This window comes from Ictidomys tridecemlineatus, chromosome 1 (assembly GCF_052094955.1).
Source record: "Ictidomys tridecemlineatus isolate mIctTri1 chromosome 1, mIctTri1.hap1, whole genome shotgun sequence".
In the NCBI taxonomy this organism is placed as follows: Eukaryota; Metazoa; Chordata; class Mammalia; order Rodentia; family Sciuridae; genus Ictidomys; species Ictidomys tridecemlineatus.
In genome coordinates, this window is record NC_135477.1 from 212862888 (window position 1) to 212875971 (window position 13084).

Here is a 13084-nt window from a genome sequence, read left to right on the forward strand (position 1 = left end):
TTATCAGGACTAATTTCAGAAGATTAAAAATATGCAAAAAACTTCTCATCTTTCAGTTTTTTTCTCCTTTGAATCATTCATTTTGTTTTTATAAAAATGTCATTAAAAAATACGAATTCCCCCCTCCCTTTTTTGTAACTAAAAAGTTGCTTGTATATTTTTATGAACCCACTAAACTTAAACAGATCTCTTTAGAAAAATAATGTGGATATATTTTGCTTTCTACAGCCTGAAGAATGTTAAAATAGAAATGCTTTCTTGAATTCCCTCTTCTGGCTCAAGTTACTAGGTGGTCCCAAGTTACCAGAAGTAAAATTTATAAATCTAACCCCTCGTCTAGACATTTTCCAGCACTGACTGCAGTTCAAAAAATATTAATGTCTAGCCGGCAAAGTGAAATTCCCCCCAGTGATTTTGCAAATGACTAGAAAGTTAACCTTTTGCCAACTGCTCCTTCTGTGCATGGAGGTTATTAAAAAGAATCCAGGCATTTATAAGTATGGGCTTTTTAAGACTGAAACACCTTGGCTTGACCCTTTGTGTCTCTTTCTGTTTATTCAGGCTTGGCCTCTGTGGCTGGAATGTGTGAGCCTGAAAGGAGCTGCAGCATTAATGAAGACATTGGCCTGGGTTCAGCTTTTACCATTGCACATGAGATTGGTCACAAGTGAGTGAGTTTAAGAAAATCAAAATAAATTTTAGCACTCTACTCTTGAGCAACTTGTAACTACTGTGTGGAAAGCCTATGCTCAACTACATTTTACAGCCTTTTTGCCTGATTTCAATAGAGAATCATCTTAAGACTTGGAAACTAGTTAAATAAATTTATGATTCAGTGCTATCTTAGTGATAAATGCACCACACTTAAATATTGTTATATACTTTTTTTTAAGAGAGAGAGAGAGAGAGAGAGAGAATTTTTTAAGATTTATTTTTCAGTTTTTGGTGGACACAACATCTTTATTTTATTTTTATGTGGTGCTGAGGATCGAACCCAGCGCCCCGCACATGCCAGGTGAGCGTGTTACCGCTTGAGCCACATCCCCAGCCCTGTTATACACTTTTTAAATACTTTAGCTATCTCTCCAACACCTAGATCTTCATAAAGCCCAATTATTTAAATGATTGTTCTTTCCCTCAAGTGACAATATATACATGTTTTTAAATCTTTGGCACCACTACCATAAAATGTACTTTTAGTTTCCACTTTTCCTACTCTATGAGTACACCTTTTCTAGGTATAAAGTGTGTGCAGTGACTGCTGTGTAACCTGTATTTTCAGCATCACTTGTATGTTATTGCAAGAAAAATAAAAAGAACTGAAAAAGAACTGTTACAAATGTAGTGAGATAATCATCCTCACTTCTTTGTAAGAGGATCTGCAATTTTTAATATTTACTTTACATCAATCTGTGCCAATGAAAAACCCATCCTGTGGCTTTCTCCAACCAACAAATGGCAGTAAAACCTTTTCTTTGTTCCAGACAAATGGCAATAGTAAATATAAAAACCTATTCATATGAAGGGAAAGATATCTGGCAGCATCTTCCCTTACTTCAAACATTGTGTTCCTAAGACTGAAAGACAACTTGTCCTTAATTAGTTGATCTTTAATGTGTTTCTTATATAGGTAAAAATTAAACAAAATCACCTTTAAGCTGGGTGTGTTGGCACATACCTATAATCCCAGTGGCTTGGGAGACTGAGGCAGGAGGTTTGGGAGTTCAAAGCTAGCCTCAGCAACTTAGCGAGACTCTGTCTCTAAATAAATTTGGGGATGTGACTCAGTGATTAAGTATTCCTGAGTTTACTGGTTCAATTTCCTGGTACCAAGAAAATAAAAAACAAAACAAAGCCCAAAAGCACCTCCAGTTCATTCACAGATTACTATTTTTTTTTTCAGGAAATTTCTTTTCTACTATAGAGACTGTTAACATTTAGCAAAATAGACAGTCATATCTGTTAACAAGAAAATAGGGGTTTGGGATTGTGGGTCAGTGGCAGAGTGCTCGCCTAGCATGTGCGAGGTCCTGGGTTCGATCCTCAGCACCACATAAAAATAAAATAGGTATTGTGTCCAACTACAACTAAAAAATAAATATTAAAAAAATTAATTAGATCTGCTTAAAAAAAAGAAAATAGGAAAGAACTTTAAAGGATAGTGATTGTTTTTAGCTAAAACAGCAACTATTTGCAACAACTTCTAGCATTTGTAAGATTTAGGTTTTATGTATTTTTGAGGGGGTGGTGAAGTTGATGGGAAAAAAAAGAACAAATAAAAACATTCACTACAAAATTGCCTCAGAGGTTATTCGTAGGATAACTTTATAGTTTGGCTTTTTATTTTTTAAGTACACAGTAAAAGTGTACTTAAAAAATTAGCTGTATTAAAATTTTTTATTAAATGGTATCGGTTAAGTTTTCTTTAACTCACTAAGTTATCTGGCTCCCTAATGACTGTCATACTCTTAAACAACCATACTTGATTTAATAGTTTCTGTTAGATTCAATTATATCTACAGGTTCGCACAAATAATGAATGAATAATGCATGTGTGAAAGCACTGTTACCTTATGGAGTCACAAGTTAGTTGGTATCTGTACATACATCTTAGTTGTTATTCTTTTTGTACTTAAATAGGTCAGCTGAGGATTTATGTGTCTTTGTATCATTTAGTAAGATTCAAACTGGGCTATCTCTCAGGCTTCCTGGTTTTGTTTTGAGGTTTTGTTTTTTGGCCTGTGAATAAATCCTTTGGGCTGTTTCTAAGACCTCATGTAGAAGAGTTGTGAAGTAAACTATGCAACCCAAGTTTTATGTGCCTTGGAGTAACTTTCTTTCACAGTTAATTCTTATTTAAAAGTGAGAGTACTAAAAACAGGCAAGGAGAGCTCACAAAATCCTTTAGACTGAGAGCCTGAAGAATCCTTCCATTCAAAAATGTTATTTGACAGAGGGGAAAAAAAAAACCACTTTTTTCCCCCCATTTCCAATTGATTACTCTGTTGCTATCTTCTTATGCCTTTTTCCATAGACAGGGAGGTAAGATATATTTAATATCTTATCTTTTCTAGTATGTCAAATTACTATTTGACCAGTCAGTGAAAAATCTGTTGGATGGATGAAGGTCCCTTTATTTGCTTTTAAGATCTTAATGTTTAGCTTTCAGAAACTCAACAGCTCAACTCTGGCACAATTGATACAGTGATAGCTGCATTTTAATGATGTAATGAATCATTAATGATGGCATACTCTTTTGTTTTTTCCTAAAAAAAAGCAGTAGCCATAGGAAACATATTAAGTTTATTTTCCAGATCCAGTATACTGATTTTTTTTTGTGATTTTTTTTGTCAGTTAGTAGAGTGGATAGTGATATGATATCTGTAGATTTGTTACAGTGAAAGAATGTTTGATCATGAATTACTGAGAAAAGCCCTTACTGATTCACTAGCTTGAATATTTTCTAACTTTTAAGAAATTTTATAAATGTTTTTGTACTCAATATGTACTTGTGTAGGTATATAATATCCATTTTAAATAGTTCTGGATAATTTTTTCTTTGGCTAGGCCTTTGTAACCAGTTTTATTTCCTTCTATTATTTTGTGAAACCCAGAAATTAGTTTCCTTGTCAAGTGAAAAATTGAGGCTTATGCTATATTTAAATGACATGTTGAGCTTTAATGTAGGCTATAAGCCAAAGGCACTTAATGAAACCATATAGGAAAGAATGTTCTTTAAAAGATTTTTAAAATTAATTACATAGTTGCTGTGGGTTTTAGAAGTTGAAAAATTACAATGTCAAAGAAGGGTGCCAAGAATTCAACCAGACATCTAGCATATCAAGAAAGCAACCTAATGTATCCAGCTCTACAAAAACAATATTAAAAAGAAGTCTTAAATATTCATTTTTAAAGGGATACATATTGAGGTGTATATCACTGAAGAGACAGGATGTCTAAGATTTGCTTTTAAAAGACAGGAAAAAAGAGAAAGCAAGAATAGAAACATCTTGAATTTTATAATCTTAATAATGATGTATGGCAGTTTGTAACAGTAATCTCTCTACTATGGTATATGTCTGATTTTTTTTTCACATGAAAAATGAATAGGCCCTAAGATCATAATTTTTTAATTCTTTTTAGTCATATATGACAGTAAAATCTATTTTGACATATTTATACAAACATGGAATATATCTTATTCTACTTAGGATTCCTGGTCTTATGAATGTACATGATAGATAAGGTCATAAATTTTTAAGATGTGATTTAACTTATGTATTGTGATTGACTGAACTTTAACTCTGATTTTGACAGAATTTTGAAAAATATTAAAAGTATTGAAAGCTGTAGGGAAATATTGGGATCTTGCTTTTGAAAACAAATATTAGTATTTTTGTCTTAACAATAAGGATATATTTTTGATAGAAAATTGGTTAGCAGATGCAATTTTTAAAAAAAGAGATAAGTATGGCAAGGGTTCAGGAAAATAAAAAATTAGATTACATGTATTAGGATTCTCTTGCTACAGTTATCTGTCATCCAAACTTCCGTTTTCCTACTGTAAGTACTGATGTGTCTTTAAATGTTTAATCAGTGTGAATTCATAATAGAAGGCTAATAATAACGTACAAAAGTTCTGTGGGACTTTTATGTCTTTCTATGGTTTTAGTATTAGAATAATGTTAGTCTTATGAGTTAGGAAGTATTCTGTTTTTTAGAAGAGTTTGTATTCTGTGAGTACATTTTAAAACATTATGGAAATGTAATTTACGTGCAATAAAAATGCACCCATTTTGTGTACAGGTTGATGAGTATTCACAAAGGTAAATAACAATGTGACTAAAATCACAATCAACATTTCTATTACATAAAAAAGTCCCCTCTTCCCCTTTACTGTTTGTTAATCTCTACCCACCTTCCCTCCCCCTGTCCCAAACAACCATGGATCTACTTCTTGTCACTATAGACTAGTCTTGTCTTCTTTGTAGTTTCTTTCCTTTTCTTTTCTGCAGACTCTGGATTGAACCCAGAGATGCACTACCACTGAGCTACATCCCTAGTCCTTTTTTATTTTTTTGAGATAGGATGTTGCTAAGTTACAGGCCTCAAACTGGCAATTCTCCTGTCTCAGCCTTCTGAGTAGCTGGGACTACAAATGTACGTCACAGTTCCCAGCTCTGAAGTTTCACTTAAATGGATTTATACAGTGGGTACTTTAATAGTCTAGCTTCTTTTCTTCAGCTTAATGTTTTTGATATTCATCCATGTTGTTCTATGTGTAAGAAGTTCGTATGTTTACTAAATAGCATTCTATATCATATCACATGTTGTTTTTTAAAATTATTTTATTTATTCTTTTTAGTTAAGTATATTCAAAATATATATAATTATATATTTTGAATATATTTTGATATATCATATATGCATGGAGTATAATTCCCATTTTTGTGGTTGTACATGATGTGGACTTATACTGGTTGTGTATTCATATATGAACATAGGAAAGTTATGTCTGATTAATTCTACTATCTTTTCCATTCCCATTCCCCTTCACTTCCTCCCATTCCCACTTGTCTAATCCTGTGAACCTCCATTCCTCCCTCCCCCCTGCCTTTTGTGAGTCAGCATTCACATATCAGAGTGAACATTTAGTCTTTGGTTTGGGGGGATTGGCTTATTTCACTTAGCATGAAAGCCTCCAGTTCCATCCATTTATCAGCAAATGACATAACTTCACTCTTCTTTAAGGCTGAGCAATATTCTGTTGTGTATATGTACCACATTTTCTTTATTTATCTGTTAAAGGGCACCTAAGTTGTTTCCATAGTTTGGCTATTGTGAGTTGAGCTGTCTAAACATTGATATGACTTATTAATATAGTATGCTAATTTTAAGGCTTTGGGGTATAAACCTAGGAGTGGGATAACTGGGTCAAATGGTGGTTCCATTCCAAGTTTTCTGAGGAATCTTCATACTGCTTTCCATAATGGTTGCACCAATTTGTAGTCCCACCAGCAATGTATGAGTGTACCTTTTTCCTCACATCCTCACCAACATTTATTGTTGTTTGTATTCTTGATAGTTGCTATTCTGACTAAAGTGAGATGAAATCTCAATGTAGTTTTAATTTGCATTTCTCTAATTGCTAGAAATGTTGAACGTTTTTTCATGTATTTGTTGATGGATGGTATTTCTTCTGTGAAGTATGTGTTTGGTTCCTTAGGCCATTTATTGGTCGGGTTATTATTATTTTTCTTTTTGGTATTGAGTTTCTTGAATTCTTTATATATCCTGGAGATTAATGCTCTATCTGAGGTGCAGATGGCAAAAATTTTCTCCCATTCTGTAGGCTCTCTCTTCATGTTCTTGGTTGTTTCCTTTGCTCTGAAGAAGCTTTTTAGTTTGATACAATCGAATATATTGATTTTTTTTTATTTGTTGTACTTTAGGAGTCTTGTTGAGAAATTTGGTTACTAAGCCAAGAGATTTGGGCCTACTTTATCTTCTAGCAGGCACGAAGTCTCTAGTCTAATGCCTAGGCCCTTGTTATGGTTTGGATATGATGTGTCTCCCAAAAGCTCACATGTGAGATAATGTAAGAAGATTTGGAGGAGAAATGATTGGGTCATACCCTTAACCTAATCATTGCATTAATCCCTGATGGGATTAACTTGGTGGTGGCTAGAGGCAGGGAGGGTATGGCTAGAGGAAGTGGGACGTGGCTATGGGTATATATTTTCTATCTGGAGAGTGGAGTCTCTCTCTCTCTCTGCTTTCTGATCATCATGTAAGGTGGTTCCTTCTGCCACACTCTTCTGCCATGATGTTCTCCCTCATTTGAGCCCCAAAGAATGGAGCCTGCTGCCTACAGATTGAGACATCTGAAACTCTGAGCTCCTAAATAAACTTTTCCTCCTCTACAGTGGTTCTGGTTCCTTTCATCGCAGCAGCAAAAAAGCTGACTAAAACAGTCCTTGGTCCACTTAGAGTTAAGTTTTGTGCAGAGTGAGAGATAGGGGTCTAATTTCATTTTATGACATATGGATTGCCAGTTTTACCAGCACCGTTGTGGAAGAGGCAATCTTTTCTCCAATGTATGTTTATGACACCATTGTCCTGTATGAGATAACCATATTTATGTGGGTTTGTCTCCATGTCTTCTATTCTGTACCATAGGTCTTCATGTCTTTCTTGTTGCTAATACCATGGCATTTTTGTTACCAAAGCTCTGTAGTATAATTCAAGGTCTGGTATTGTGGTGCCTCCTACTTTACTTTTCCTGCTGAGGATTACTTTGGCTATTCTGGTCCTTTTATTTTTCCAAAAGAATTTCATGACTGCTTTTTTCTATTTCTATGAAGAAGCTTATAGGAATTGCATTAAATCTATATAGTGCTTTTGATAATATAGCCATTTTGACAATATTGATTCTGCCTATCCAAGGACATGGGAGCTCTTTCCATCTTCTAAGGTCTTTTTAAATTTCTTTCCTTAGTGTTCTGTAGTTCTCATTATAGATCTCTTTTACCTCTTTTGTTAGATTGATTCCCAAATATTTTATTTTCTTTGAGGTTTAGTTTTCCTAATTTCTCTTTCAGTTGATTGATCACTGCTATATAGTAATGAAATTGATTTATGGGTGTTAATTTTATACCCTGCTATTGTGCTGAATTTATTTATGAGTTCTAGAAGTTTTCTGCTGGAGTTTTTTTTTTTTTTTTTTTTGGTTGGGGGGGGTCTTCCAAATAAAGAATCATGTCATCATCAAATAGTTATAGTTTTAGTTCTTCTTTTTCCATTTGTATTTCTTAATTCTGTCTAATTGCTCTGGCTAGAGTTTCAAGGACTCTGTTGAATAAAAAGGGTGAAAGAGGGCATTCCTGTCTTGCTCCAGTTTTTAGAGGGAATATTTTCAACTTTTCTCAATTTAGAATGATGCGGGCCTTGGTATTAATGTATATAGCTTTTACAATGTTGAAGTATGTTGCTACTATCTCTAGTTTTTCTAGAGTTTTGAATATGAATGGATTCTATGTTTTGTCAAATGCCTTTTCTGCATCTATTCAGATAATCATGTGATTCTTGTATTTAAGTCTATTGATGTGATAAATTACATTTATTGATTTCCATGTGTTGAAACAACTTTGTATCCCTGGGATGAATGCCACTTGACCATGGTGAACTCTCTGCTTAATGTTTTTTTATATGTGATTTGCCAGTATTAAGAATTTTTGTATCTATGTTCATCAGGGATACCAATCTGAAATTTTGATCGGTTTCCTTGATGTGTCTTTGTCTGGTTTTGGTATGAGCATGATACATAGAATGAATTTGGAACGGTACAATCCTTTTCTATTTCACAGACTAATTTGAGTGGGATTGTTGTTAGTTCTTCTTTGAGGGTCTGATAGAACTCAGCTGAGAATCCATCTAGTCCTGTGATTTTCTTTGTTGGTAAGCTTTTGATGGTGTCTTCAATTTCATTGCTTGAAATTGATCTGTTTAAATTTTCTCTGTCCTTTCTATTTCTAATTTCATTCAATTTGTGTAGAGCATGTCTCCAGAAATTTGTTAATGTCCTCAGGTTTTTTATTTTATTAGAGTATAAATTTTCAAAATGGTTTCTGAGCATTGTCTATATTTCAGTAGTGTCTATTGTGATATTTCCCTTTTCATCGTGGGTTTTAGTAATTTGAGTTTTCTCTCTCTTTCTTTTAATTAGCTTGGCTAAGGATTTATCAATTTTATGGATTTTTTGAAAGAACCAACTTCATATTTCATCCATTTTTGGATTTTTTCTTCAATTCCATTCTGAGTTAAATTATGTCCTCTATTCTACTGTTTTTGGTGTTGGTTTGATGTTTTTTTCCTAGAGCAATGAAATGTAATGTTACATTATTTATTTGGTGATTTTTATATCCTTTTATGAATGAGCTCAATGCAGTGAACTTTCCTCTTAGCCCTGCCTTGATAGTGTCCCAGAGATTTTGATGTGTTTTATCAATATTCTCATTTACCTCTAAGTATTCTTTAATTTCATGCCTGATTTCTCCTGCTGTCCATGTGTCATTCAATAGCATATTATTTAGTCTCCAGGTTTTAGAGTATCTTCTGTTTCTTATTTTGTCATTGATTTCTAATTTCCTTTTATTATGATCTGATAGGATACAATGTATTATTATTATTATTATTATTTGCTAAGAGGTGCTTTGTGGCATAAGATATTATAATCATTCATTGATGAATGAAGTATTCTGTATAAGTCTGTTAAGTCTTAATTATTTATTGTATTTTTAAATTCTGTAGCTACTTTATTTAGTTTTTGTTTGGAGGATCTATCAGTGGTGAGAGAGTTGTGTTAAACTTACCCAGTATTATTTGTATTGTGGTCTATTTGCTTCTTGAAATTGAGAAGGATTTCTTTGATGTTCATAGATGCTCCATTGTTTGGAGCATAAATATTTGCTATTGTTATATCTTATTGATGTATAACTCCCTTAATCACTATGAAATGTTCTTCTTTATCGCTTCTGATTATCTTTGGCTTGAAGTCCACTTTATCTGATATGAAGATCGAAACCCCTGCTTGTTTACAAGACCATGTAAACATGTTTTTTACCATCTTTTTACCTTTAGTCTGTGGATGTCTTTGCCTATGAGGTGAGTCTCTTAGAGACTGCATATTGTTGGTTTTTGTTTTTAATCCAATCTGCCAGTCTGTGTCTTTTGATTTTTGAGTTTAGGCTATTTCCATTCAATGTTAATTATTGAGAAATGATTTTAATCCTGTCATTTTGATTTATTTATGTTTTTTTATTTGAATTAGTTTCTCCTTTGATTGACTATTCTTTTAATGTAGTTCACCCTTTGCTGGTTTTCATTTTTATATATTTTTTTTTCATGAGTGTGTTTTATAGGGCAGGCTTTCTAGTTCTGAATTCTTTTAAATTCTGTTATTGTGAAACGTTTTTATTTAGTCAATTCTGAAGCTTACTTTTGATAGATATAGAATTCTTGGCTGGCATCAATTTTCCTTCAGAGCTTGATATATATTATTTCAAGACTTCTTAGCTTTGAGGGTCTGGGTTGAGAAATCAGGTGATATCCAGATTGGTATACCTCTAAATGTGACCTGTCATTTTTCTCTGACAGACTTTAAAATTCTATTTGTATTTTGTATAGTACCCATTTTCATAATAGTGTGCCTTGGTGTGGGTATATTTTGTATATTTGAGGTCCTGTATCCCTCCAGAATTTGATTTTTCATTTCATTCTTTAAGTTTGGGGAATTTTCTGATATTATTTTATTGAAAAGTTTATACAGTCTTTTTGTTTGTATCTCCAAGCTTTCATCTATCCCAATAAATCTTAAATTTGATCTTTTTGGGTTATCTCATACTGGAAGTTCTGTTCATGGTTTCTTCACATCTTTTCTCCATGGTCAACTTTATTTTCAAGATTGCATATTTTGTCTTCATTGCCTGAAACTGTATCTTTCAAATGGTCTAGTGTGTTGGTGATGCTTTCTTTTTTTTTTTTTAATATCAAAGAAGTTTAATACGCTGCAGTAAAATAAGCGCCTTAAAAAGCTCATGGAATAGGTGTCAATGTTAGAGAAATCCCTCCCACACATCCTTTAGCTCCATACCCCTTCCCTCAAAACCAAACAAGAAAATCTGAAACAACACAGGAAATCCTTCCAAGCCTGAATTTCAGTGTGGGCCCCGTCACCAATAACAAGAACACAGTTTCCTACATGATATAATAGGAAAGTAAAACACAGAAGCACAAAAAGCCTACAAAATTTCAATATTTAAGAGACTTGATACATATTCAAACTTAAAATAATTCCCACTTTTATACCTATATTGTTTTAAAGCAACTTAATATATTTTAAATTTTCCATATATACACTCTCAAAGGTTCTTCAGGTGAGGTATGTAAACATTGTCTAATGAAAAATTTTCAATGTTTCAAACCAACAATTCATAGCATACATTGAATTTTTATCCATTAAAGACACAGTATCTTCCTACACTCACTAACATAGTGGAAATCCAGGCCCAAGGGACACACACTTATCTTCCAGGTTACCATTTGCAGAATTTCTTATTTCACTGCTTTTGGAAGGATACCTTCACACAGGCTGGGAGTACACACCTGGTACCAGGAAGGGGCTGGGCCGTCCAGAGGCCCTGACCTTGGGCATCTGGAACACTGGCTAAGTCTCACAAGACACCAAAAAGGAGCACATCTGGACAACTACAAGAATGACCTTGGCAATGACATCACTGAGAGGAACCAGAAAGACATTTAAAGGAACGGTAGAGATTCATTTTAGAGCTTCCTGAATCCACAGCTGGATCAGCAGCCCCTGCCCTCACGCGTTCTGAAGGGTCATGACCTAAAAATAAAAATCCACATTGCACCTGAGCTTCAGTTAAATTGTATCAGCCTTCTATGACCCCTTGGCGCTGCAAAGGCATTGATTTAGCCTCAATTAGGACCCTAGGCTGTGGTTTTAATACAGGTTAGGGTTGAATTTCTTAATATCATAATGCATATGGGAAAATAATGCCATTGAGTTCACAAAGACAACCAATGCTCACAGGCACTAGCCAATGACCTTGGAGGAGCTCAATTTTGAAAACTACTTGTTCCCTGAGGGTAAACAGCAGGATTCTATTGAGATTAAGTGAGGCGAATAAGGGGATGGTGATGCTTTCTATTGAATGTTTAATTTGGTTTATTCTCTTCAAGGATTTTTTCTTGATTTTTTTTTTCAGAATCTCTATATCTTTATGGAAGTTATCTTTCACTTCCTATATTTTCTCTCTGATTTCACACCTTACATCATCCTTTACCTAGCAGTACAGTTTAACTATGTATATTGTAAACTGCTTCTCTTGACATTTTTTCCACTGTGGTGTTGATGGGTTTCTTTACTGAAGAATCTTGGTTTGTTTGGGTTGATTTGTTTTCTTGCTTTTTCATGTTATTGAGTGCCTTCTCATCTTATAGTATGGATCTGAGGCAGTAGAGTTTCTATCCTGTAGACTTATTGTGTTCCTGAAGGTTTCCAGTAGCTCACCATTTATAGACAAATAATAACAAAAACCAATCCAAACAATATATAGCATTAAACAAAGTAGTCCCTGTCATAATGTATACAATGTTAATTGTCACAATATGCAGAAATGATATGATCAGTTATTGATTGAAATAAAAATAGTAAGTTTGCAAAAGGTTTACAGTTTTGAATGGTGGGCAGAGAGAGAAGAAAGGTGATATAGGAGGTGATGATTCTGAGGGAGGAGGAGAGAAGATAGAAGTAAAAAAGGAAGAGTGAAATAGAGAATAATAGACATTGGCTATTAGCAGAAGAAAGAGAAAAAGAATAGAAGGAAAGACATAGTGAGAGATAAAAATATATGTAAAGTAAAAATTTTTAAAAATAAAAATGAAAGAACACAAAACAAAATTGCAACACACCAATCATACATCCTAGTTCCAAAAATAACTGGTCCATTAACCATAACTGGTTTCAAAAATGCTAGAAATGTAGGAATGAGAAAATATATATATATATATATATATATATATATACACACACACACACACACACACACACACACATACATACTTACATATAAACTCTTAAGGTCACAATTAAACATAGAAAAGAAAAAACACAATAATTTAATGTATTATTTCCATTGGAGTTCAACAGATTCTCAGCTTCCCTTCTCAGCTATGTTAGGTTGCGTTGTCTGGAGTGTGATGTTTATTCCACTCTCAGGTGGGGTTGCTAGAGTGAGAGAGGCAATCCAGTAGGCAGAACTCCTGGAGGCAGGGGTTAGTCTCAGGTAGACTCCAGGCTTTTCTCTGAATGCTGATTGATTTGTAGATTTTTAATCAGCACACCTCCAGAGCCTAGCAATTGCCAGTGTCTGCTGGAAGATTGCACCCCGGGTATATCCTTTGGGTTCCATTCATCTGGTGGAGGAGCCAATTGTTAGTCCACTGTGTCACCTGTGGACCCCACATTTTCTGGTCTCAGGTTCAGTCTTCAAACTCAATC

At 33.9% G+C, this 13084-nt stretch overlaps 1 protein-coding gene across 8 annotated transcripts in view; it reads left to right on the top strand.

Moving 5' to 3' along the window:
- Adamts6 (ADAM metallopeptidase with thrombospondin type 1 motif 6) overlaps positions 1–13084 on the top strand; it is a 289202-nt gene that overhangs the window by 127661 nt on the left and 148457 nt on the right. For all 8 annotated transcript variants that reach the window (XR_013423336.1, XM_078015828.1, XM_078015829.1 and 5 more), the window contains one exon: positions 562–667. Coding sequence is in view for 7 of the 8 variants with exons in the window: in XM_078015828.1 (XP_077871954.1) it covers positions 562–667 (106 nt within the window). In the remaining variant the exon portion in view is untranslated. The remainder of the gene's footprint in view (positions 1–561; positions 668–13084) is intronic.